At 41.0% G+C, this 27819-nt stretch overlaps 1 protein-coding gene and 1 pseudogene across 18 annotated transcripts in view; both read left to right on the plus strand.

Moving 5' to 3' along the window:
• The window catches only part of APTX (aprataxin), a 79635-nt gene that overhangs the window by 17829 nt on the left and 33987 nt on the right, over positions 1–27819 (plus strand). For 9 of the 18 annotated variants that reach the window (XR_012424644.1, XR_012424645.1, XM_005581547.5 and 6 more), the window contains 2 exons: positions 10497–10600; positions 11759–12855. The exons of 1 other annotated variant lie outside the window; for it this stretch is intronic. Coding sequence is in view for 15 of the 17 variants with exons in the window: in XM_005581547.5 (XP_005581604.3) it covers positions 10497–10600; positions 11759–11913 (259 nt within the window). In the remaining 2 variants the exon portion in view is untranslated. Of the gene's footprint in view, positions 1–6432; positions 6726–10496; positions 10601–11758; positions 12856–27819 lie in introns of those variants that run through there. 8 more of the 18 variants (XM_074017345.1, XM_045373356.3, XM_074017346.1 and 5 more) reach the window with 3 other exon arrangements.
• Positions 2732–5185, plus strand: LOC135967576 (transcription elongation factor A protein 1 pseudogene; annotated as a pseudogene).

Consider the following 27819-nt stretch of genomic DNA (forward strand, 5'->3'; position numbering starts at 1 on the left):
CTATGGCTTATGCCCAGAAGGATTCAGAAAGGAATGATTGATTTCTTTCAAAGGATACAAGCAAGGTGGATCTCCATGATTCCTTTGATTTAAGCAATAAGATGATGAGTCTAGATTTTAGAGTTTTTATTTTGTTTTTTTAAAAACTGTGATAGAATATACATAACAAAATTTACATTTTAGTCATCTTTTTTTTTTTTTTTTTTTTTTTTTTTTGGAGACAGAGTCTCACGCTGTTGCCCAGGCTGGAGTGCAGTGGCGCGATCTCGGCTCACTGCAAGCTCCGCCTCCCGGGTTCCCGCCATTCTCCTGCCTCAGCCTCCTGAGTAGCTGGGACTACAGGCGCCCGCCACCGCGCCCGGCTAATTTTTTGTATTTTTAGTAGAGACGGGGTTTCACTGTGGTCTCGATCTCCTGACCGTGTGATCCGCCCGCCTCGGCCTCCCAAAGTGCTGGGATTACAGGCTTGAGCCACCGCGCCCGGCCCATTTTAGTCATCTTTAAGTGTACAATTCATTGGCATTACTATATTCATATTGCTATGCAGCTATTATTACCATCCGTCTCCAGAACTGTTTTCTCTTCCCAAACTGAAACTCTGTACCTTAAATAATAACTCTCCATTTCCTCCTCCCACTCGTGGCAACCACCATTGTACTTTCCTTCCCTGTGAATTTGACTGCTCTAGGTACCTCATATTGGTACCTACATACAGGGACATACTTGTCCTTTTGTGACTGGCTTATTTTAGTTAGCATAATGTCTTCAAGGCTCATCCATGTTGTAGCATGTGACAGGATTTTCTCTGCTTATTTATTTATTTATTTTAACTACCAACACTCACATTTTATTTAGGTGAACAATTACGACTTAGGTTACTGGCCACTTTAACCAAATGAAATCTTTGTGCCAGATTTTTCCCTAGTCAGTACTGATTCTTTTAAATTGAGGCATAACTTACATATAATAAAGTGCATAAGATGCATAGTTTGATCAGTTTTCATAAGTGCATACAATCTTGCCACTATCATTCTGATTAAGATACAGAAGATGTCTTATCTTTCCATCCCAGAAAGTTCCCTTTTACCCCTTTCTAGTCAATCCTCCCTCAAGCATTGCTTTTATTTCCTTCAGCATAGATAGTTTTTGTCTCTTCTAGAGCTACCACGTATAAATGGAATCATACATTGCATACTCTTTTTTGGTCTGGCTTTTTTGGGTCAGCATAATTTTGAGATTCATGTGTGTTATTATGTGTATCATGGACATATGTACTTTATTTTATTTTTTCCCCTTGAGTGAATATTTAGGGATCCCAGCCTGGGCAACATGGCAAAACCTGTCTCTACAAAAAATACAAAAAATTAGCCGGGGGTGGTGGTACACACCTGCTACTTGGGAGGTTGAGGTGGAAGGATCACTTGAGCCCAGGAGGTTGAGGCTGCAGTGAGCTATGGTTGCACCACTGTACTCCAGCCTGGGCAACGGAGTGAGACTCTGTCTCAAAAAAGAAGAAGAAGAAAACAAAGAATAAATATTTGGAGATGGAATTGTTAGGTCATAGGGTGGATGTATGCTGTACCTCACTTTAAAAATATATTTGTATTGTTAAAGCCTGATTTGAAAATTTAGGAGGGAAAGTCACCCACAATCCTGTTTCCCTAATGCAGAGCCCCTGACTAACAGAGCCCTTGGCCACTGAGCCCTTTTCACATAGTGATCATGATGCCCTTACCTTTTTCATATAGTGAATGTTGTCATGCTATGGAGAATGCTTACAGCAAGAGCTGTGGTAGGTATATATGGGAGGCAAATTGAGCCAATAAGCAAAGTTGCTATTTATATACCCTTTTATATTACTCTGTATGATGTAATTTTGAATAAATGAACATGTTAGAAAGGAAAAGGTGATAAGTAAATTTATTTTTCCTAGTGTAAAAGTAATGTTTTCAGTTAAGAAATAAAAAATTAAGTATGAAAAAGAACAAAGACCTTCCATAATACTAACTGTAGATAACTAAACTATAGACCTTATTTGAATTTCACCAATTTTTCCTGTATTGTTCTTTTTCTACTCCAGAATCCAATCTCACATTTCATTTATTTGTTCTCTTCTTAGTCTCCCTCAATCTGTGACAATTCCTACTTTCCTGGCTTTCATGACCTTGACACTTTTGATGAGTACTGGCTAATTGTCTTTAGGATGTCTTTTTTTTTTTTTTTTTTTTTTTTTTTTTGAGACGGAGTCTCGCTCTGTCGCCCAGGCTGGAGTGCAGTGGCGCGATCTCGGCTCACTGCAAGCTCCGCCTCCCGGGTTCACGCCATTCTCCTGCCTCAGCCTCCCGAGTAGCTGGGACTACAGGCGCCCACAACCGCGCCCGGCTAATTTTTTGTATTTTTTAGTAGAGACGGGGTTTCACCGTGGTCTCGATCTCCTGACTTTGTGATCCGCCCGCCTCGGCCTCCCAAAGTGCTGGGATTACAGGCGTGAGCCACCGCGCCCGGCCAGGATGTCTTTTAATATGGGTTTGTCTAATTTTTTTTTCATGATTAGGTTGACATTATCCATTTTTTAAATCACTGAAGTGATATTTCTGATTGTGTCCTTCTCAATATATCATATGGGGGTGGCATGATGTTGAGATCATTTATTACTGGTCATGTTAACCTTGATCATTTTGTTAAGGTGGTGTCTGCCAGGTTTCCACCTTCAAAATTGACTGTGTTTTTTTTTTTTTTTTTTTTTTAATTCATGAATATTTTGGGTTAGATATTTTGAGACTATGCTACTATGTCTCCTCAAACTTGCACCCAATGATTTTAGCATCTACTGGTTCATCTTGCCTGTAATAGTTATTGTATTGGTATTTATTCTATAGTGACTTTATACTTCCTTCACCTAACTTATTGGTTGAAATTATTCTGTGTGAACCAGCTGTTGCGTCTTTCTCATTAGTTCTTTATTCAATCATTTAATAGTATGGACTCATGGATGTTTATTCTATAGGTTATAATTCAATACTATAATTATTTTGTTGCTCAAATTGTTCAGCTTTGGTTATTGAAAGCCCGTTTAGGTCAGCTCTTGTGTGACTTTGATATGCCTTCACCATCTTTTGGGCAATTTATTTTCTGGCCCCACAAGATGTTCCAGGCTTATCTGGAATGAACCACTTCTCCAAAGAGCCCTAGGTCTTGGGCCCTAGGTTTCTGTCAGAGAAGTGGTTGATTCCAGGGTGTCCTTGCGTCTAGGTCCTCTCAGCCAGTAGAGCCAGAAATACCTGTATGAATCCTAACCCATACACACACACACAGCCCTATAATTCTGTGTTTTTTTGCCTTTATTTGTATGTGGAAAATCACGAGTTCATACTGATATCTCTGACACCATTCCAACTCTGTAAGTTTCATTCTTGTTTCCCTTTTTCCTTTTTTGTAACTGCTTTCTCCAACAGTGAGAAACCTGGCTCTCATTAGTTTCAATAAACTCATTTACTTGTTCAGTCCTAGTGTACCCATAAAATAGTCGCAGGATTCTTAACCCATACCCCTGTGAGAAAGATATTTACTGACTAGCGTACAGTACTTGCCTATAGTTCTTTTTGTTTTTAGCCTTACCGTATCTAGTCAAAACACTGTTCTCCAAAGCTAGGTTAGCTACTGTATTTTCTTCCTCAGCCCCTTTAGTGTGGTTTCCTCATTCATTTGTAATACAGCTATGCTTATTTATTAGTGCTTGTATTTCATTTTGGATTCTGCACACATGTTGATTGATTTTGATTATTTATTGGGAGAATGTGAAATATTACTGATTTTAAGAGTGAAAACTGTTACACAAAAAGGCATTCTACTTGGTTTAACAAGTCCAAAAGAGAATTCCTGATTTTCTTCCCCAAACCTGCTTTTTCACCTAACCTTCTTTATCTCAGTAAGTAACACCGTCCCAAAGCAACAGGCAGCCCATTAATAAGTTGTTTGTTCTATTCCAAAGTGCATTCAAAGTAGGATTGCTTGTTGCTGTCTCAGCTGCTACAGCTCAGCTCTAGGGTAGTCTGTGATTTTCTGGGCTAGACTGCTGTAGCAGCCTCCTTAACTGGTTTCTCCCTATCTGTCCTTTCTTCGCACAATAGTCAGAGTGATCTTTTAAACATGTAAATCAGGTTGCCCCATGGGCTTGGTTTGTGAGAAAGGGCCTGGTCCAGTCTGTCAGGACTACGGAGGCTTGTTTCTTGCCATCCTTTCCACCTTGGGTTTACAGAGGCTTGTTTCTTGCCATCCTTTCCACCTTGGGTTTACGCACTTCTCACCTCCATCTGGCTGGGTGTGGGGAAGACCTGCCAGAGCCACAGAAGACAAGGTCGTTCCCATTGCCAACTAAATGGACAAGATGGTGCAGAAGAATACAGCTGATGCATTGGATTTGCCAAAGGAGCTTAAAAATATTCCCATGACCTTGGAATTATTACAGCCCAGAGAAGAATCAGAATATCAGTTAATGCTAATGGCAAGCAGCATAAAGAGGAAGAAGTTATATCTTCAACAGTCTGTCATGAAATCTGGGAAAAAGTTACTATCAACCAAGAAAGACCCTGAAGAAAAGAAAAAAGAACCTGTAGTAACATTGCAGAATAGCCCTGAAGCGAGAGAAGAAAGTAGCTCCGGTGGCAATGCAAGCAGCAGAAAGGGTGAGACAAATGCTCTAGATACTCGTGTTTCATCCTTTATTCAGGAATGAAGCACTTCTGACTCTGCTTGGTTAAAGTGTTGGGAGGTGCTTGCTGCAGCTCTCCAAACAGGAGATGGCTACACTGCTATTGGAACTGGTGAGGAAGAATTAGGATCTCAAATTGAGGAGACTGCATATCAAGAAATTAAGGAATATAGATACAAAATGCAAAGGTGGAGTATGAAGTAGGATATCAAATCTTAAAGAGCAAAGAATCCAAATTTAAGGGAAAATGTACCATGTGAGAATATTCCTAATGTCTTATTTGCTAGAATGATGGCACAGGAAATGTCCAGTGATGGGCTCAGAGAGATATGGAAAAACTTGACCAAAGAAGCCATCAGAGAGCATTAGGTGACCAAGGCAAGTGGAACCCAGAGTGGCTTGTTCACATATACAGATATAATGATAACATTTGTTGTCTGTAATGAATGTGGACGTCAGTGGAAGTTCTGTTGAGCTGGAATAACTACCAAAATATCTGGACTATTTAGAAATTAGATTTTGTATGTTCATTGCAGCACTATTCACAGTAGCAAAGACTTGGAATCAACCATGATTGATGCCCATCAGTGGTAGACTGGATGAAGAAAATGTGATACATATACACCATGGAATACTACACAGCCATAGAAAAGAACGAGAACATATCCTTTGCAGCAACATGGATGGAGCTGGAGGCCGTTATCCTAAGTGAACAAACACAGGAGCAGAAAACCAAATACCACATGTTCTCTCATTTATAAATGGGAGCTAAATACAGAGCATACATGGAGACAAAGCAGGGAACGACCAACACTAGGGCCTATTTGACAGTGGAGGGAGGGAGGTTGGGGAGGATTGAAAAACTACCTATTGGGTACTATGCTTATTACCTGGGTGGCGAAATAATCTATATAGCAAACTCCTGTGACATACAATTTACCTATATAACAAATCTGCACTTGTACCCCTGAACCTAAAAGTTTTAAAAAGTTACCTATATTAAATATATTCATGATAGAAAAAAAAGGGAACCAATTTGATAGTTAGCAAAACATAAGTTATATCCAAAAAAATATGCTTTTAGCAGTGTGATGGGACAGAAGCCCAATCATAGTAAATGGATCAAAAAGTGAGTATTAACAATAGAGCTTTAGGGTTTGCGTATCACCAGTGTAAGAAAGTGGATCATGAAAGTAGAGTCAGCAGAAACAGTGCTAATCTGGCTTGTAGTTAAGGGAGAATTGTAGCTTTTTCCTGTCCTGCTCTCCTATCCCCCACCATGGATATTAAAGGTAGGAGGATACATACCATAAATGTTTATGGGACAGGTGATACCTCATTTAAAAATCTGCTAGCTATTATTGATCAGAAATTGCACTTGAGCTTTATTTCTTTCATTTCATCATCTTAGCAACCCTGTAAAGTAGGTATCTTCACTTCCATTTCGCAGATGCGGTTGTTGGGGCTTAGAAAATGATAACCCCAAATAAAGGCCTCAGAGGCAAAGCTTCTCCTCGACCTTCTCCTGCCCCCTGTGTCTTGCCCCTCATTCTCCCCCTAAGCAAGCCATAGAAACTATAATTCCTCTTTCTCAAGGCAGGTTATAGATTCTAGAACCTTTCTTCCTCAAAGCCAACCAAAAAACCCAAAACATTACTCTAACCTTCTTTTCTATGTAGACCTGGCTATAAAGAAATTCTCTGATCTACTTTGTTTGATAGTAGGTCATAAGACTGCCATGCGCATACCTGGGAAGAAGGAATGCTGCACAAAGAGGTTAAGAAGAATCTGGACAGACAGGCCTTGCTGGGTTTCCCCACTCAGTCTATTCTCATTAAGTTGTATACCCTTTTGAAGGAATAATGGTTCTACAGAGGCTTTTCATTCTTCAACAAACCCAAGTGTAAAAATGGATAGTTTTCCCTGTATCTTTGCATCTTCATTTGGAAGACTCCTGTGTCACATAAAACTTGGATTAAATAAATTTGTTATGCTTTTCAAAAAACAAAAAAAAGATGGATTTTGTAATTAGATTTAAAACTAGGCCAAGCAACTAGTTTTCCTATAAATTCTATTTTTAAAGCAGCACACTTGGGTTAGTCCTTGTTTTTGACCCAACGCCCCTTCTTTAAATACCTTCTTATATTGGAGACCATATGATAATTGTATGGTATCTGTTTCAGTTTTTTTTTTTTTTTTTCTTTTCATTTTTTCTCTTTTCTTTTTCTTTTTGGAGACAGAGTCTCGCTCTGTCGCCCAGACTGGAGTTCAGTGGCACAGTCTCAGCTCCTTGAAACCTCTGCCTCCCGGGTCCAAGCTAGTCTCATGCCTCAGCTCTCTGAGTAGCTGGGATTACAGGCATGCGCCACCATGCCCAGCTAATTTTTGTATTTTTAGTAGAGATGGGGTTTTGTCATATTGGCCAGGCTGGTCTTGAACTCCTGGCCTCAAATGATCCACCTGCCTTGGCCCCCCTCCAAGTGCTAGGATTACAGGCGTGAGCCACTGCACCCAGCTTTCTTTCTTTTTTTTTTTTTTTGAGACGGAGTCTCGCTCTGCCGCCCAGGCTGGAGTGCAGTGGCCGGATCTCAGCTCACTGCAAGCTCCGCCTCCCGGGTTTACGCCATTCTCCTGCCTCAGCCTCCCGAGTAGCTGGGACTACAGGCGCCCGCCACCTCGCCCGGCTAGTTTTTTGTATTTTTTAGTAGAGACGGGGTTTCACCATGTTAGCCAGGATGGTCTCGATCTCCCGACCTCGTGATCCGCCCGTCTCGGCCTCCCAAAGTGCTGGGATTACAGGCTTGAGCCACCGCGCCCGGCCTGCACCCAGCTTTCTTTCCCCATTTTTATGAATGGATTTTTTTTTTCTCATTTTTTGTTTTTGCTTTTGTTTTAAGAGATGGAAGTCTCACTCTGTCTCCCGGTCTGGAGTACAGTGTCAAGATGATAGCTCACTGCGGCCTTGAACTCCTAGGCTCCAGGTATCCTTTTGCCTCATCCTCCCGAGTAGCTGGGGCTATGGGTGCGCCACCATGCCTGGCTAATTAAAACAATTTTTTAGAGATGAGGGTCTCACTGTGTTGCCCAGGCCAATGTTGAACTCCTGACCTCAAGTGATCCACCTGTCTCAGCCTCCTGAGTAGCTGGGATTATAGGTACAAGCCACATGCTTGGGTCATTTTTATAAATTGATATGAAACTTTTATCAATTAAAATTCTGGTAATTTATTTTTATCTCTTTCTTAAGTGAAAATGTACCTTGACTTTTTTTTTTTTTAACAGTTTGAAACATGCAGTAGAAATTCTCTGTTAATACATAAATGGAAATTACATTTTTTTTTCCATATTGGCATGTATCTACAAATATTAAAGGAAGAGAAAAGGTAATATGATTTTAGATTTAACAAATATGGTGTATATTCAAATAATACTTGACCAGCTTATCTAAATTGTACATAATATTTGAACTAGCATATGAATTTGATTTTAATTATGTTCACAGGACTGGGATAATTAGATATTATTTTGCATCTGTAACTGTAATCATTTCTTGTAATTTCTTGTGCAGGTGTATTGTACTTAATAGATTTTACTTTTGGAAATATGACTGTTGAAATTAGCTTAGCTTTGTTTATTTACTGTTTGACTTTGTATTTTCATTTTGGAGAAGAACACTGTTTTAGTTTAGGAGACTTTTCAAGAGTGAAAGCTTCTGATGATTTTTTTCCCTCATGGGAAGAAATACTGGAAATAAAATGTTAGTATAATGCAGTTATTGTAAACAGCCTATGACTTGATTTTGATTTGGAAACCTATACTGACCAAGTATTAAGCTTAAGGATTGTATAAATCATTAAAGCTGTGGTCTTTTCATATGGAGGTTGATAGATAATTTTTTTGTCTTGAGCCTTATTTGGTGACTTTCTGTTCATGTAATTCATCACGTGTGAATAAGGTTGTTGAACAAACTGAACACGTGGGCTATAACAAGTAGTTATTTTTTATTTTTTATTATTATACTCTTAAGTTCTAGGGTACATGTGCACAACATGCAGGTTTAATACATAGGTATACAGGTGCCATGTTGGTTTGCTGCACCCATCAACTCATCATTTACATTAGGTATTTCTCCTAATGCTATCCCTCCCCGAGCCCCCCACCCCACCGACAGGCCCCGGTATGTGATGTTCCCCACCGTGTGTCCAAGTGATCTCATTGTTCAGTTCCCCCATATGAGTGAGAACATGCAGTGTTCTGATGGTTATAGCAAGTAGTTATATAGTACAGATCTTTCCATTACATTTTATTGTTTAAACAAAACAAAATTTGTTTTTCTGTTAGGAATAAGAAAAAAATGGTTTTTATATAGGTTCTTAGGGTATACTTGCAATACACTTACCGGCCACTGCTGCAAAGTCTACGTTTTGTTGTGCTGAATCTGCATTCTATCAGATACCTATGGAAAGACCTCAGTATATGCTTTGCAGTCTGCTTTGCTCCCCTTTTCCAGTTTCCTGTTGCAAATCATTTTGATGTAATACAGAAAACAACATTTGAATATCTACATGAAGAATTGACCTACCAGTATCAGCCCACCTCTACTTTGTCAGTTCATAGTGAAATCTTTTATCATTCCAAAAATAAAGTGCATTTTCTTTTTTCTTTTTTTTTGAGACGGAGTGTAACTTTGTCACCCAGGTTGGAGTGCAGCGGCACGATCTCAGCTCACTGCAACCTCCGCCTCCTAGGTTCAAGTGATTCTCCTGCCTCAGCCTCCTGAGTAGCTGGGATTACAGGTGCCTGCCACCACGCCCAGTTAGTTTTTTGTATTTTTAGTAGTTAGTTTCACCATGTTGGTCAGGCTGGTCTTGAACTCCTGACCACAAGTGATCTACCTGCCTCGGCCTCCCAAAGTGCTGGGATTACAGGCGTGAGCCATCGCACCTGGTCGCATTTTCAAAAGAATGAATTTAAGAATAATAAAATTAAAATAGGCCCACTTTTAGATTGTGGTCCATTTTAAAATTTGTCATTCAAATTTTTTGTTGTTAAAAAATATATATATAAATCAGATAATAGCACTCTTTGGCTGAAAATCCTTCAAGAGCTTCCCAGTAGATTCAGAATAGAATGCAAACCCCTTGTTGGCCTTTAAGAGCCTTTATGACCTGGCTTCTGCCTCGTGTCTGCTGCTTGGCTGCAACAATTCAGGCCATATATTTGGGCCATATTACCTTTTTTCTGTTTCTTAGTTGCCCTGAGCTTTTCCTCATCTCAGGGTCCCTGCTCTTGGCCTCCTCACTTTCTGAGACACTCTTCCCACAGACCTTGCTTGCCTGGCTGCTGTCTCAGTTCAAATCACTTCCTGGGAGATGCTTTCCCTGAACACTGTTAACTAAAGAGGCAGCTTCTACTCCCGGGCACTCTATCCCATTTTCCTTATTTTTTCTTGGCAATGTTAATTCTTTAAGTTTTTGTTGTTGTTTGCTTATTATTTGTCTTTCCTCATTAGCATACAATTTCTATAGGAACAGAGGCTTTTCCCATTTTGTTTCTTGCTAAAGTCTCAGTGCCTGTACCTAGTTATTGGCCATAGTACCTACTTATTGAGCGTTGAATATTCTTAAGTAAATGAATGAATCAATTGAATTAAATGGACATACTATCAATTCAATAGTATGAATATTCAAAGAGTATGAATACAATGTACTCATACTCTTTGTCCTTTTGATTAAGCCATAGTTGTTAAAGAGTTTAATGCTCAGTTTTTTTTTCTTTCAACTAGCCATGTACATCTTCATGTGATCAGCCAGGATTTTGATTCTCCTTGCCTTAAAAACAAAAAACATTGGAATTCTTTCAATACAGAATACTTCCTAGAATCACAAGGTAAACAGTGTTGCTTGGTTTTCACATTTGTTTCGTTTTCTGAGCTGTTCTTATATTTAATTTGGTTGTTTCCCTGAATAACAACCTGACCTCAAAAACCTATGTACAACTTTGTGTTCCCTACAAAGCGAGCCCTGTGCCGGGCGCGGTGGCTCAAGCCTATAATCCCAGCACTTTGGGAGGCCGAGACAGGCGGATCACGAGGTCAGGAGATCGAGACCATCCTGGCTAACACGGTGAAAGACCATCCTGGCTAACATGAGACCATCCTGGCTAACACGTCTCTACTAAAAAATACAAAAAACTAGCTGGGCGAGGTGGCGGGTGCCTGTAGTCCCAGCTACTCGGAAGGCTGAGGCAGGAGAATGGCGTAAACCCGGGAGGCGGAGCTTGCAGTGAGCTGAGATCCGGCCACTGCACTCCTGCCTGGGCGACAGAGCGAGACTCCGTCTCAAAAAAAAAAAAACAAAACAAAAAAAAAAAACGAGCCCTGTGAAAAGAAACTGGATTATTTGGATTGTAGTATTATTGCCACTTTGCTGTGAGTTGTCTTCTTGGGGGACCTAGAAAGCTATTATGTCAGGGTCAGTGTTTTATTGTGACAACAGGGGACTTAAAGGCTGTCGTGAGGATTAGTGGAGTTCATGGATAAGAAAACTGTGGACAATTCTTTGTCTCTTCTGCCATCAGTTGGGTATGAGCTTCAGGGCTGCCTCCTGTCAGGAGTGGTGAAATAGCAGGGGGAAGGCTGTGTATATGTAGAAGAAAGCATTTCCTGGTGTGTAATGCTTTCTTACACACCAGGAAATGCTTTCCTGATGTGTAAGAGCTTAAGCATTGCTGGGGTGTTCACAATGGCAGCTGGCATTTACCAAGGGCCAACTAGAGGTAAAGCACTGTGATGAGCTCTTGACAAAGTAATATGGATTGCCTAGAGTGTGTCCTGAAGGAGTGTATTATTTCAAAGGTCGATTGCTCCTATTTATAATCTGATTAAGCTCATTTTGCCTGAGGGAAGTCTAAACTAAACTTACCGAGCTTTAGAATACCTGGCCTGGCATACTGATTGGAGTCATGTTTTTTATTTTATTTTATTTTTGGTATCTCATATGGGTTTTCCAGAGTAGCTGGGATTTGACTTTTCTTCCTTGCCTGCAGCTGTGATCGAGATGGTACAAGAGGCTGGTAGAGTGACTGTCCGAGATGGGATGCCTGAGCTCTTGAAGCTGCCCCTTCGTTGTCATGAGTGCCAGCAGCTGCTGCCTTCCATTCCTCAGCTGAAAGAACATCTCAGGAAGCACTGGACACAGTGATTCTGCAGGGCCTGAGCTGCTGCTGCGGTGTGGCCCACTGGAGCAAACTGCTGGCATCTATTCTGGGTTGCTTGTGAACTTCTACTCATTTCCTAAATGAAAACATGCAGCTTTTTCACAGAGTTTATTCTGTTATTGAGTGGCCACAATGTAGAGTCGCTCGAAGTAGTTCAGGATTAAGAATTGGGGTTTGTCATAGATATATTCTCTGGTGAGGGTGGCTGGGATATACCTGACTCACCATCTTCAGGACCCATGTCAGGTCTGACCATTGGGAGCAAAGCTATGTTCACACTGACCTAAGGGAGAATATGAAAGCAGTGGGCTGGTTATAAATTTATGTTTCTTAGATTTATCCTCCACCTCTGTAGGCATGGACACCCTTTAATCAGAGCACCTAGAGTGGCCTCTTGTTTATCCTAAAGATACTGATGGGCCTTGTTTTCTGTTAGTCTGTTATGTAATATTATTCTTTTCCCTTCCTTCGTGGGGAGGCTTACTTTGTCCAGTCCTTCCATTCCCTTCTATCTTAGATTACCTAAATGTTCCCTTCTCAGGAATTCTGTCTCATCAGTTCTTCACTGTGAGCAAAGAGGCTAGATGAGGGTGTGGGGGGTTGGAGTTTTCTTCTAATATCAAGGGTTCCTGGCTGTGAGGAAACAGCCACATGTTCGTCATGATTCAGCTGTGAAGTCGTTTTGGACCTGTTGTCTGAAAATAAAGTTAATTTGTTTGAGGCATCTCTCTTAAGTAGGTGGAAACTATTGAAGTTCAGCTGACAATTACAGCATAGGCTCTAATGCATGAAAAGGTGGTTGGTGAATGAAAAAGTTGCACAGAGCCACTACTTTATTTTTCCTTGAGAACAAATTTGGATAAAACAGTTGTATTCAGTTGTTTTTTGGGATAATATTAAACTAAAGGTGAAGGGAAAGCTAAAAAGTTGTTTTTGATCAAATTGTGGATATCTTTGGGGGTGGGACTTTTCACTCAAGTTGTGAGAAAAAAGTAAACACCCTTAACCAAAGCGTCTTCTGGAGAGAAAAAGCCACAGTCCATAGAGACATTTGACCTTTTCGCAAACAAACAAGATGCCACAGTGGTTACTTAGCATGGGTATAGTAAGAATTATATAATTAATGATCATAGCCGCTTACATTTGTCTGACTCCTATGTGTCCTGCATTATGCTAAACACTTTACTCAAATGATCTCATTGAATTCTCTCTGTACATAACTCTATGAGGTTAGGTGCTATTGTTATGCCCCTTTAATGGATGAGAATCTCATATTCTATAATGGGTCCTGGGCACCATCCAAATTTGGTATTGAGTCTGATGCATCAACTCATTATTTTTCCGATCAGTTGAACAGTATAAATGCAAGACTAACAGCAGAAGCCGTAGAACCCAGGGGCCTCGGACCTGTGCTGATCAAAAGCTTTCCGTGGCATTTCATTGATTTCCCTGAGATCAGCCAGTTCCTTTAGCCCTTTTTGTCCATCTCTCACTACCCAATGTCTTTCATCTCTTTTCTCTGCTCCTTCTGCACTCCAGGATTGTAATCCTTAACGTCATTAGTCCATCCATCCACAGTTCTTCTATCTGGCTTGATGCTGGACCTGTGGGCCTGCTCGATTGTCTGTTTCCTCTCCTGAGGTGGTTGTCTACATACACTGTGGCTCCTGGAGGTTCTTCCCCAACCCAGCTGCAGAGGACATGTGGCCTTTTCTTTGCAGTCATCAGGTAGCAGGCACAGAAACTTTTGAAAATTGGTTGGGCATGGTGGCTCACGCCTGTAATCCCAGCACTTTGGGAGGCCGAGGCGGGCAGATCACAAGGTCAGGAGATTGAGACCATCCCGGCTAACACAGTGAAACCCTGTCTCTACTAAAAAAAAAATTAGCCAGGTGTGGTGGCAGACGCCTGTAGTCCCAGCTACTTGGGAGGCTGAGGCAGGAGAATGGTGTGAATCCAGGAGGCAGAGCTTGCAGTGAGCTGAGATCGCACCACTGCACTCCAACCTGGGCGACTGAGTGAGACCCCATCTCTTTTTTTTTTTTTTTTTTGAGACGGAGTCTCACTCTGTCTCCCAGGCTGGAGTGCAGTGGCTGGATCTCAGCTCACTGCAAGCTCCGCCTCCCAGGTTCACGCCATTCTCCTGCCTCAGCCTCCCGAGTAGCTGGGACTACAGGCGCCCACCACCTCGCCCGGCTAGTTTTTTGTATTTTTTAGTAGAGATGGGGTTTCACTGGGTTAGCCAGGATGGTCTCGATCTCCTGACCTTGTGATCCGCCCGTCTCGGCCTCCCAAAGTGCTGGGATTACAGGCTTGAGCCACCGCGCCCAGCCTGAGACCCCATCTCAAAAAAAAAAAAAAAAAAAAAAAAAAAAGAAAAAAGAAAAAGAAAATCATACACGTATTAGTTAAGAACAGGCTCTGGATTCAGACCTGGGTCCCAATCCTAGCTTTGCTACTCAGAGCTGAGGGATCTTAGGTAAGTTACTTATTTTCTCTGAACTTCAGAATTCACATATGTAAATGGACATAACAGAGTTGAGTTATAAGGATTAAATAATCTATGTAAAGGGTTTAGCATAGTATCTGGCACGGAGAAGGACTCCATAAATGTTAACTGGAAGCCTCTGCTTTTATCTCATTGGAGGCTGGGAAGGAGGATTCACCTGATCCATGCCTCTCTGCATCTGAATCCTTACTGCTGCTGGAAACTTTATGAATACGTACTCCATGTACTCCTTAGATCAGAATTACTAGTTTACCATTTAAAAAATGTAAGCACTTGGGCTTTACCCAAGAATTACTGAATCACAATCCTGAGGGCCTAGGAATCTTCATTTTAAACCATTCAGGGTGAACTTTATTTTATTGAGGTTTCAGAACCACAATATAAATGAACCTTTGGCTTCAAAGCACCTTGCATTTCTGAAGCTTACGGATTTGGCTGTGTCCTGCCAGGACACAAATAACATTTTCTGGTTAGCTGCCTGGGCCTGTCATAGGTCTGCCTTCCCTCTGCTGTTTCAAGGTTATTTCAGAGTCCGGGGAGACCTCCGGCATTAGCTGAAGGGGAGTCCCTCATTACAGGGTTCTTCAGGAGTTTGGCAGAGCTCCTTTGGCCCCAGGCTCTTAGGAGCCAGGTCTGGAGATGACTTCCCCTCAGTGGCTCCCATTCCCTCTTCATGCCCAGAGATCAGTCCAGTGGCTTGATCTGGGACCTGTAATGAACACTGCCAGCCTTAGGCTCAGAGTGTATTTTTCCTTCTCTGGGTCTGTCTGAGATACCCAGGTACAAATGGTCCTTGTAGGGACCAGATCATACTTCAGGTTAAGGATGTCTTCAGATTCAGGGACATTTTCTAGAGCCTGGCATCTGATAGTCACACAGACTGGACATGGCTGGATATCAGAGATTCAGGACTCATCTGTCATTGTTGGCCTGACTGTTTACCTCTGCTTCCAACAGCTCCAACTCGGAGGGAGACTTTCGCAGGACTCTGAAGATTCTACCACAGACTAATTTTTAAAAATGCGATGAAAGCTGTGAAACCTGCTTTTCAGCATTATGAATATTTACACATTTTGTATGTGTTACCAGGGAGTTTATGGAGCCACTGAAGTGCTTCCATAGGGTCTATGGACCCTAGTTTAAGAATCTCAAGAGAAAAGATTAATCACCATGCATCTGGGATGTACAGGAGGGGTCTCAGGTCACTGTGGAGGACTAGGTGCCCACCACCATGCCTGGCTAAGTTTTGTATTTTTAATAGAGATTAAGTTTTATCATGTTGGCCAAGCTGGTCTCAAACTCCTGAGCTCAAGTGATCTTCCCACCTCGGCTTCCCAAAGTGCTGGGATTACAGGCGTGAGCCATTGCGCCAGGCTTTTTCTTTTTTTTAAAAATATTTTACCAACCAAGAAAAAGCATTGTAGTTCTGGCACAAGTTGAAAGCTGACACAACCCACTGCTCCCACCCCCAACTTGTACTGTTTGACAGTTATTGGAGAAAAAAACTATCATTTATTCACACTGAAGAATTAGTTACTGGCCAAGGACCTTTTGTAGAATCTTCTCCAGAAACTGTAGGAGGTCCTCTTACAATGCTGATTGGAGTTGCCAGGGTCCAGAGGCACCTCCATGCCCTGGGTCACCAGACCACCAGCCTTTGTGGCTCTTTCCCCAGCTGCATTCTGGAGGTAGGAGGCTGGGCCCAGGGCAGAGGAAGGGGCATCTGGGGATGTCTGAAGAGCCAGTTGAGCAGCTGAATTCTTATCTACTATCGACAGTATTTCCACAATCACAGGCATTCCCTAGGTTACAAATACATTGCTCAGAGACTAGGAACTGGAAACTTGCTTTTGAGAACCCGTAAAGTGGAAGATGTTCATGTCAAAGCAAGAGGGTCAACAGGTCAAATACTAAAATGTGGTCCTTCCAGCTGGCCAAGCATTAGGAAAGAGACCCAAGATGTGGGAGGGAGGCCCCAGTAGGTATCTGAATCCCCCACATCCCTGCAGTAGCTCAAAGCCTCTATGTCCCCTTTATGTGAATGAGAAAAGGCACCCCCTGCAAGCAGAAGCTTTTAGCTCACACTCACTTGAGACTGAGGGCCATATAGGGTGCAACTATACAATCTTACCGTGTGGGGTCCCTGTTTCTCATGAGGTTCTCTAGGAAAGGTAGGTTTTTTGGTTCTCCATCATGTGTCCAATGAAATTAGAAGAGTGTGGAACAAAACAGGCTTCCAATAAAATTTCATTGAGTGAATGACACCTGTATGAATACACTTGGAATGGATGTAGAAAACACAACTTTTTCTGTGACATCTGAATTTGATTCGCAAGCATGTTGTTCAGTGAGTCTGCATCTTTGCCCTTAGAAACAGTTTTTATTTTATTTTTATTTTTTTAAAAGTCCCTTCTTTTCACAGGTGTTGATCTTTAATTTTTTAAATTTAAACATTTTTTCTTGCCTTCTTCATTTTTCCTTCATAGGACTTTGGAAACATTGTGATAAACATCTTGCTGCCATTGATTATGGGAAAAAAGTATATCTTACAGGTTAGAATTAGTGGAACATAAGCATGTTAATGTTTTTCCACAGAATGTTCCAAATCTTTGCTAACAAAGCAAGTGATTAGGGATTGGAGTTTTCCGTATCTTTTCTACGAATGGTCTATTTTCGGGGCTTATCCATGTGTGACCACCAGATGGCAGCATTTGAACAACAAATTTTTAATTGTCTTTTACAAGACAAAGCTGTTTTTGAAGCCCTTTTATATATCTTATGTTTCAGAACCAATGCTTCAAAACAATATAAGGGGCTTTTAAAATAAGACCGATGTGTGTGTAACGTATCTCCTAATTAAGATAGAAGTTTGAGGGAAAACCAGTGTGTGGGTCAAAATACAAAACATACACGATTGATTGGGAGGCTGTTTGGCTGAGAGGTGAAATGGACTCTAAAGTTGGCTGGAAGCTGGGTGCGGTGGCTCATGCCTATAATAATCGGGAGGCTGAGGCTGGTGGATCATTTGAGGTCAGGAGTTCGAGAACAGCCTAGCCCCTCCTAGCCAACATGGCAAAACCCTGTCTCCACCAAAAATACAGAAATTAGCCAAAAATTAGCCAGGTGTAGTGGCATGCACCTGTAATCCCAGCCACTTGGGAGGCTAAGGCACAAGAATCGCTTCAACCCAGGAGACAGGTTAGTTACTGTGAGCTGAGATTGCACCATTACACTCCAGCCTGGGTGACAGAGCAAGACTCTACAAACAAACCCCCAAAAACATTCTATTAAAAAAAATAATAAGTTGGCTAGAGCCAAGGTTGAAGCCTGATTCTGGCACTCATGAAGTGGACCTTGGGGCATGTCAAATGCATGGTAGGCATTTAAAATATGCTGGCAAATTTTCTTAATTTGACCCCAAGTTAGTGACTGTTGTTCTCGTCGCAAGAATACCTGGGAGTAGCACTGGAAGCAGACACGTGTTTTGGGCATATTCTTCAAAAATGGCGTCATTTTTATGTCGACAACTGCTAAGTCGCTGGGGGTCAGATATTAGAGGAAGCACTGTCAAAGCAGGATGGTTAATATACAGAGAAGGTAAAGGGCTAGGTCTGCATTTTCCATGGGCCAGCTTCCCAGCAAACCTCCTTTTGATAAAAGAACCAAGCCTCATCTGTCTTCCAGCTCTTCCAAGCCTTGTGTCTTTTAAGCAGGCAGAATAAAAGTTCCAATGCCAAATAGTACCAGAATATTAAAATCGAAAAGGACTTTATATACCAGGGGTCTTGACGTTTTGAGGGAGTCATAGATCCAGAATTTGGTGAAGACGATAGCCCCTTTCCCATATGTTTTGAATGTAATTTCAAGGGAAGCACCCCCAAAATCAATAATCCTTGGACTTCCTAGGGCATATCTTCTCAGCTGGGGTGTGTGTGTGTGTGTGTGTGTGTATGTGTGTGTGTGTGTCCCCTAGACTCTAATTATTTTGAACCAACTGGCAGTCCTTTTTTCCAGACTACACACAGAAAGTCACTCTGCTACCACTAGGCATCTAATCTCTCCGGTGCTTTGGGGCAAAGTTTAATCTCTTGCCTGGAGAATCTGTGAGAACTCTTGATTCTAGTAGCCTCTGATGTTCCATTGAGGGATTTGAAACATAGAAGTGATTGTTATAACATCAGCAACCAACTTATGTCCTAATTAAACATCAAGAATGCTTGCATTCCCAACTTCATGCTGAGAGAGAATATACTAAAACGTTAATTAGCGGTCCTCTCTTGGTGGTAAGAATGTGGGTAATTTAAATTGTGTTATATTGTTGTGCATGCTTCTAAACTAGCTACAGTGAATACATATTTGGGAGTGTGAAAAAAGCCTCAAATTTTATTTTTAAAAAGTGATAGGTCACAAAGGAATGTAATCAACATTCAATTATTTATATTAATAGCTGATAAAAAGTGGCTAATAATTTATTTTACAAATAATGCTAGTTCCATTCGAGTGTTCTGTGGCCCTCCAGAGACAGGCATCCTACAAGGCCAAATTTGCTTGAGTCTGAGAATGACACACATGAAGATAATTCTTCTGATCTGATGGATCTGATATTCCTAACACTAGATCTAGAAAAATAGTGGCTTTTTCTCTGTTTGGCCCTAACCTCGATGTCTGCGAGACACCAACTACATTTTAGTTATTCAAGATTGCTATCCATAGCAACTTCCTGTTTGTACTTACAAATACCTTTCACCATCCATTGAGATCCCATGATTTCTCTTGTAAGTTATGTTGATATGAAATGTTATGTTAGGTTTCCAAATACTGAACCACCTTGAATTCTGGGGGTGAATCCTCTTGGTTCCGTAGGGCTTCTCTTTCAGTGTTGACTTTGGCTCTGAAACATTCATGATGGGATGGGTTTGGGGAATAAGATTTATAGATTGATTTATGTATTTGGCCTTGTCCCCAGATTTTGACAAAAGTATCAGGAAAAGGGGAAGAAAAGATGGAAAATGAGAAGAATGGTTAGAATTTTGGCTTGTTGGATCAGTTCCCAGAACATCCTTTGTGTTAGAGAAATCAAGTAATGAGAGAAGTGGAAAGAAACCAAAAAAGTTACTGAAGCTAAACCAAGCTACATAGTGAAGAGAGAAGGGGGAGAAGGACTGAAAAAGATATGTGAGGTGAATATTTGGGGCAGACTTTGAGGCATCTGGGAAGTGGGAGCTTTGGAGTGCTCTGAGAGATTTGGGGAAAAGAAAGGGATTTGAGGAAGGGTTGGTCTCTCTGGGTATAAACGAGTCCCTTTTAATATATTTTGAGAGATGCAAGCAAAGATTATATACTTGATTAATTTTTTTTTTTCTCTTTTTGGTAGAGACAGGGTCTTACCATGTTGCCCAGGCTGGTCTTGAACTCCTGGCCTCAAGGGATCCTCCCATCAGCCTTCCAAAGTGTTGGGATTATAGGCATGAGCCACTGCACCTGGCCTTTTTTGGCCAAATTTTGACTTCTGTTGTTCCTATTCCAATTTCTCATTTCTTACATTTTGTGTTTCTCCTTTTTTTCTTGATTATATTTGCTAGATGTTTGCTTATATGATGCTATTTTTTAGAAAAGTAGTTCTTTATAACTCTTATTTTTCCCTTTCTTTTCTTTTGCTTTAAAAAAAAAAACTTTTGAGTCAAATACAAAGTTCATATACTTCAATATTAAGAATTTTCTTTTGGCTGGGTATGGTGACTTACACCTGTAATCCCAGCACTTTGGGAGGCTGAAGCAGGCAGATTGCTTGAGCCCAGTAGTTCAGGATCAGCCTGGGAAACATGGTGAGACTCTGTCTCTAAAAAAAAGTTAAGAACTTAGCTGGGTGTGGTGGCACACACCTGTAGTCCCAGCTACTCGGGAGGCTGAGGTGAGGATTGCTTGAGTCTGGGAGGTCAAGGCTGCAGTGAGCTGTGGTCATGTGACTGCACTCCAGCTTGGGTGACAAGCTGGAGTCTCTTTTGGGTCTCGAAAAAAAAAAAAAAATTTTGTTTTTATAATGAATTAAATTTTTAAAAATAATGAAAATATTTATCTCTAGTTTCAGGACCTGAACCATCAGGTTTTCTTGTTTCCATCAGAGAAGTCACATGTCAGGATGCTAAAGTGTTTGACCGTAGGATAAGGCTTTGTTCCTCATATATTTCACAATTTTTTTTTCTCTTTTCTGTTTTTGAGATGGGTTCTAACTCCATCACCTAGGCTGGAGTGCAGTGGCATGATTATAACTCACTGCAGCCTTGAACTCCTGGGTTCAAGTGATCCTCCCACCTTAGCCCACAAATATTGTTTCTTCCTATTTTCTTATACATGAGTAGCCCCTACTACAAAAACACAGGATCTGCCGTTAGTCTTTTTTTTTTTTTTTTGAGACGGAGTCTCGCTCTGTCGCCCAGGCTGGAGTGCAGTGGCGCGATCTCGGCTCACTGCAAGCTCCGCCTCCCGGGTTCACGCCATTCTCCTGCCTCAGCCTCCCGAGTAGCTGGGACTACAGGCGCCCACAACCGCGCCCGGCTAATTTTTTGTATTTTTAGTAGAGACGGGGTTTCACCGTGGTCTCAATCTCCTGACCTTGTGATCCGCCCGCCTCGGCCTCCCAAAGTGCTGGGATTACAGGCGTGAGCCATCGCGCCCGGCCTCCGTTAGTCTTTTATACTTCAGCATGATTTTACAGATCACTATTATCTTTTCCAGACAGGAATTTGCATTTCAATTCTTTTTGTACAACAAAAAGCGTTGTCCTCAGTTGAAGGATTTTTAATTTTAATGAAGTCCAATTTTTAAATTTTGTCTTTTATAAATTGTGTTTTGGTGTTGTAAAGTCATTGCTAAACCCAAGGTCACCTAGATTTTCTCCTATATTATCTTCTAGGTGTTTTATACTTATATGTTTTATATTTATGTCTGTGATCCATTATGTCTATGAGTTAATTTTTGTGAAAGGCGTAAGATCATTATTTAGATTCATTTCCGTGAATGTCCAGTTGAAGCATTTTTAAGCATTACCAGATGGCGAAATTTTTTTTTTTTAGTGAGAAAAGACATTTATTTTCTTATGTAAAACATATATTGTATATAACAGTAATGACATAAACTGATTTATAAAGAAGGCAAAAATAAATAATATTCAGAAAAAGCTGATAGCAGTAGAAATTTAAAAATTGAAAACTTTTTTTTTAATTGAAAACAATTTTTTTTCAAAAAATTGAAATGAATTCTTGCTCTCGTCCCCCAGGCTGGAGTGTGATGGCACGATCTTGGCTAACTGCAACCTCCACCTCCCAGGTTCAAATGATTAGTGATTCTCCTGCCTGGGCCCCACAAGTAGCTGGGATTACGGGAGCCTGTCACCACGCCTGGCTAATTTTCGTATTTTTATATATATATATACATATACACACACACACATGTTTTTTAAAATTATACTTTAAGTTCTAGGGTACATGTGCACATCATTCAGGTTTGTTACATGGGTATACATATGCCATGTTGGTTTGCTGCACCCATTAATTCATCATTTACATTAGGTATTTCTCCTAATGCTATCCCTCCCCCAGCCCCCCACCCCACAACAGGCCCCGGTGTGTGATGTTCCCCACCCTGTGTCCAAGTGTTCTCATTGTTCAGTTCCCACCCATGAGTGAGAACATGCTGTGTTTGGTTTTCTGTTCCTGTGATAGTTTGCTGAGAGTGATGGTTTCCAGCTTCATCCATGTCCCTACAAAGGACATGAACTCATCCTTTTTTATGGCTGCATAGTATTCCATGGTGTGTATGTGCCACATTTTCTTAATCCAGTCTGTCATTGATGGACATTTGGGTTGGTTCCAAGTCTTTGCTATTGTGGATAGTGCCACAATAAACATATGTGTGCATGTGTATAGTAGCATGATTTATAATCCTTTGGGTATATACCCAGTAATGGGATCTCTGGGTCAAATGGTATTTCTATTTCTAGATCCTTGAGGAATTGCCACACTATCTTCCACAATGGTTGAACTAGTTTACACTCCCACCAATAGTGTAAAAGCATTCCTATTTCTCCACATCCTCTCTAGCATCTGCTGTTTCCTGACTTTTTAATGATTGGCATTCTAACTGGTGTGAGATGATATCTCAATGTGGTTTTGATTTGCATTTCTCTGATGACCAGTGATGATGAGCATTTTTTCATGTGTCTGTTGGCTGCATAAATGTTTTCTTTTGAGAAGTGTCTGTTCATATCCTTTGCCCACTTTTTGATGGTATTTTTTTTTCTTGTAAATTTGTTTAAGTCCTTTGTAGATTCTGGGTATTAGCCCTCTGATAGATGGGTAGATTGCAAAAATTTTCTCCCATTCTGTAGGTTGCCTGTTCACTCTGATGGTAGTTTCTTTTGCTGTGCAGAAGCTCTTTAGTTTAATTAGATCCCATCTGTCTATCTTGGCTTTTGTTGCCATTGCTTTTGGTGTTTGGTCATGAAGTCCTTGCTCATGCCTATGTCCTGAATGGTATTGTCTAGGTTTTCTTCTAGGGTTTTATGGTTTTAGGTCTGATATTTAAGTCTTTAACCCATCTTGAGTTAATTTTTGTATAAGGTGTAAGGAAGGGATCCAGTTTCAGCTTTCTACATATGGCTAACCAGTTTTCCCAGCACCATTTATTAAATAGGGAATCCTTTCCCCATTTCTTGTTTTTGTCAGGTTTGTCAAAGATCAGATAGTTGTAGATGTGTCGTATTATTTCTGAGGGCTCTGTTCTGTTCCATTCATGTATATCTCTGCTTTGGTCCCAGTACCATGCTGTTTTGGTTACTGTAGCCTTGCAGTATAGTTTGAAGTCAGGCAGCGTGATGCCTCCAGCTTTGTTCTTTTGGTTTAGGATTGTCTTGGTAATGCAGGTTTTTTTTTGGTTCCATATGAACTTTAAAGTAGTTTTTTCCAATTCTGTGAAGAAAGTCATTGGTAGCTTAATGGGGATGGCATTGAATCTATAAATTACCTTGGGCAGTATGGCCATTTTCACGATATTGATTCTTCCTATCCATGAGCATGGAATGTTCTTCCATTTGTTTTGGTCCTCCTTTATTTCATTGAGCGGTGGTTTGTAGTTCTCCTTGAAGAGGTCCTTCACATCCCTTATAAGTTGGATTCCTAGGTATTTTATTCTCTTTGTAGCATTTGTGAATGGGAGTTCACTCATGACTTGGTTCTCTATTTGTCTGTTATTGGTGTATAGGAATGCCTGTGATTTTTGCACATTGATTTTGTAGCCTGAGACTTTGCTGAAGTTGCTTATCAGCTTAAGGAGATTTTGGGCTGAGACGATGGGGTTTTCTAAATATACAATCATGTCATCTGCAAACAGGAACAATTTGACTTCCTCTTTTCCTAACTGAATACCTTTATTTCTTTCTCTTGCCTGATTGCCCTGGCCAGAAGTTCCAACACTATGTTGACTAGGAGTGGTGAGAGAGGGCATCCCTGTCTTGTGCCAGTTTTCAAAGGGAATGCTTCCAGTTTTTGCTCATTCAGTATGATATTGGCTGTGGGTTTGTCATAAATAGCTCTTATTATTTTGAGATACATTCCATCAATACCTAGTTTATTGAGAGTTTTTAACATTGAAGGGCTGTTGAATTTTGTAGAAGGTCTTTTCTGTGTCTATTGAGATAATCATGTGGTTTTTGTTGTTGGTTCTGTTTATATGCTGGATTATGTTTATTGATTTGCATATGTTGAACCAGCCTTGCATCCCAGGGATGAAGCCCACTTGATCATGGTGGATAAACTTTTTGCTGTGCTGCTGGATAAAATTCAGTTTGCCAGTATTTTATTGAGGATTTTTGCATCAATGTTCATTAGGGACATTGGTCTAAAATTCTCTTTTTTTGTTGTGTCTCTGCCAGGCTTTGGTATCAGGATGATGCTGGCCCCATAAAATGAGTTAGGGAGGATTTCCTCTTTTTCTATTGACTGGAATAGTTTCAGAAGGAATGGTATGAGCTCCTCTTTGTAATTCTGGTAGAATTCGGCTATGAATCCTTATGTTCCTGGACTTTTTTTGGTTGGTAGGCTATTGATTATTGCCTCAATTTCAGAGCGTGTTATTGGTCTATTCAGAGATTCCACTTCTTCCTGGTTTAGTCTTAGAAGTGTATATGTGTCCAGGAATGTATCCATTTCTTCTAGATTTTCTAGTTTATTTGCATAGAGGTGTTTATAATATTCTCTAACTGTAGTTTGTACTTCTGTGGGATCGGTGGTGATGTCCCCTTTATCATTTTTTATTGTGTCTATTTGATTCTTCTCTCTTTTCTTTTTTGTTAGTCTTGCTAGCAGTCTATCAGTTTGTTGATCTTTTCAAAAAACCAGCTCCTGGATTCATTGATTTTTTTTGAAGGGTTTTTTCTGTCTCTATCTCCTTCAATTCTGCTCTTAGTTATTTCTTGCCTTCTGCTAGCTCTTGAATGCGTTTGCTCTTGCTTCTCTAGTTCTTTTAATTGTGATGTTAGGGTGTTGATTTTAGATCTTTTCTACTTTCTCTTGTGGGCTATAAATTTCCATGTACACACTGCTTTAAATGTGTCCCAGCGATTCTGGTATATTGTGCCTTTGTTCTCATTGGTTTCAAAGAACATCTTTATTTCTGCCTTAATTTCATTATTTACCCAGTAGTCATTCAGGAACAGGTTGTTCAGTTTCCATGTAGTTGTGCGGTTTTGAGTGAGTTTCTTATCCTCAGTTCTAATTTGATTGCTCTGTGGTCTGAAAGACAGGTTGTTGTGATTTCTGTTCTTTTACATTTGCTGAGGAGTGTTTTACTTCCAACTATGTAGTCAATTTTGAAATAAGTGTGATGTGGTGCTGAGAAGAATGTATATTCTGTTGATTTGGGTTGGAGAGTTCTGTAGATGTCTATTATGTCTGCTTGATGCAGAGCTGAGTTCAAGTCCTGGATATCCTTGTTAACCTTCTGTCTTGTTGATCTAATGTTGACAGTGGGGTGTTAAAGTCTCCCATTATTATTGTGTGGGAGCCTAAGTCTCTTTGTAGGTCTCTCAGGACTTGCTTTATGAATCTGGGTACTCCTGTATTGGGTGCATATATATTTAGGACAGTTAGCTCTTCTTGTTGAATTGATCCCTTTACCATTATGTAATGACCTTTTTTTGGTCACTTTTGACCTTTGTTTAAAGTCTGTTTTATCAGAGACTAGGATTGCAACTCCTGCTTTTTTTTTTTTTTTCCATTTGCTTAGTAGATCTTCCTCCATGCCTTTATTTTGAGCCTATGTGTGTCTCTGCATGTGAGATGGGTCTCCTGAGTACAGCACGCTGATGGGTCTTGACTCTTTATCCAATTTGCCAGTCTGTGTCTTTTAATTGGGGCATTTAGCCCATTTACATTTAAGGTTAATGTTGTTATGTGTGAATTTGATCCTGTCATTATGATGTTAGCTGGTTATTTTGCCCATTAGTTGATGCAGTTTCTTCCTAGCATCGATGTTCTTTACAATTTGGCATGTTTTTGCAGTGGCCGGTACTGGTTGTTTCTTTCCATGTTTAGTGCTTCCTTCAGGAGCTCTTGTAAGGGAAGCCTGGTGGTGACAAAATCTCTCAGCATTTGCTTGTCTGTAAGGGATATTATTTCTCCTTCACTTATGAAGCTTAGTTTGGCTGGATATGAAATTCTGGGTTGAAAATCCTTTTCTTTAAGAATGTTATGAATATTAGCCCCCACTCTCTTCTGGCTTGTAGAGTTTCTGCCAAGAGATCTGCTGTTAGTCTGATGGGCGTCCCTTTGTGGGTAACCTGACCTTTCTCTCTGGCTGCCCTTAACATTTTTTCCTTCATTTCAACTTAGTGAATCTACAATTATGTGTCTTGGGGTTGCTCGTCTCGAGGAGTATCTTTGTGGTGTTCTCTGTATTTCCTGAATTTGAGTGTCGGCCTGCCTCGCTAGGTTGGGGAAGTTCTCCTGGATAATATGCTGCAGAATGTTTTCCAACTTGGTTCCATTCTCCCCGTCACTTTCAGGTACACCAATCAATCGTAAATTTGGTCTTTTTACATAGTCCCATATTTCTTGGAGGCTTTGTTGGTTTCTTTTTACTCTTTTTTTCTCTAAACTTCGCTTCTTGCTTCATTTCATTCATTTGATCTTCAATCACTGATTCCCTTTCTTCTACTTGATCGAATTGGCTACTGAAGCTTGTGCATGCGTCACATAGTTCTCGTGTCATGGTTTTCAGCTCCATCAGGTCATTTTAGGTCTTCTCTACACTGTTTATTCTGGTTAGCCATTTGTCTAATCTTTTTTCAAGGTTTTTAGCTTTGTTGCAATGGGTTTGAACATCCTCCTTTAGGTTGGAGAGGTTTGTTATTACTGACTTTCTGAAGCCTACTTCTGTCAACTTGTGAAAGTCATTCTCCATACAACTTTGTTCCATTGCTGGTGAGGAGCTGCAATCCTTTGGATGAGAAGAGGCACTCTCGTTTTTAGAATTTTCAGCTTTTCTTCTCTGGGTTCTCCCCATCTTTGTGGTTTTATCTACCTTTGGTCTTTGATGTTGGTGACCTACAGATGGGGTTTTGGTGTGGCTGTCCTTTTTGTTGATGTTGATGCTCTTCCTTTCTGTTTGTTAGTTTTCCTTCTGACAGTCAGGTCCCTTAGCTGCAGGTCTGTTGGAGTTTGCTGGAGGTCCACTCCAGACCCTGTTTGCCTGGGTATCACCAGCAGAGGCTGCAGAACAGCAAATATTGCAGAACAGCAAATACTGCTGCGAAGCTTTGTTCCAGAGGGACACCCGCCTGTATGAAGTGTCAGTCAGCCCCTACTGGGAGGTGTCTCCCAGTTGGGCTACATGGGGGTCAGGGACCCACTTGAGGAGGCAGTCTGTCCGTTCTCAGAGCTCAAACGCTGTGGTAGGAGAACCACTGCTCTCTTCAGAGCTGTCAGACAGGGACATTTAAGTCTGCAGAAGTTTCTGCTGCCTTTTGTTCAGCTATGCCCTGCCCCCAGAGGTGGGACAACAGAGGCAGCAGGCCTTGCTGAACTGCAGCGGGCTCCACGCAGTTTGAGCTTCCCCAGCTGCTTTGTTTACCTACTCAAGCCTCAGCAATGGCAGATGGCCCTCTCCCTGCCAGGCTGCTGCCTTGCAGGTCTATCTCAGACTGCTGTGCTAGCAGTGAGCAAGGCTCCATAGGTGTGGGACCCGCTGAGCCAGGTGTGGGATATAATCTCCTCAGGTGCCATTTGCTAAGACTGTTTGAAAAGTGCAGTATTTAGGTGGGAGTGGCCCGTTTTTCCAGGCACAGTTTGTCATAGCTTCACTTGGCTAGGAAAGGGACATTCCTTGA

The sequence above is a fragment of the Macaca fascicularis genome, chromosome 15 (assembly GCF_037993035.2).
Source record: "Macaca fascicularis isolate 582-1 chromosome 15, T2T-MFA8v1.1".
Taxonomy (NCBI): Eukaryota; Metazoa; Chordata; class Mammalia; order Primates; family Cercopithecidae; genus Macaca; species Macaca fascicularis.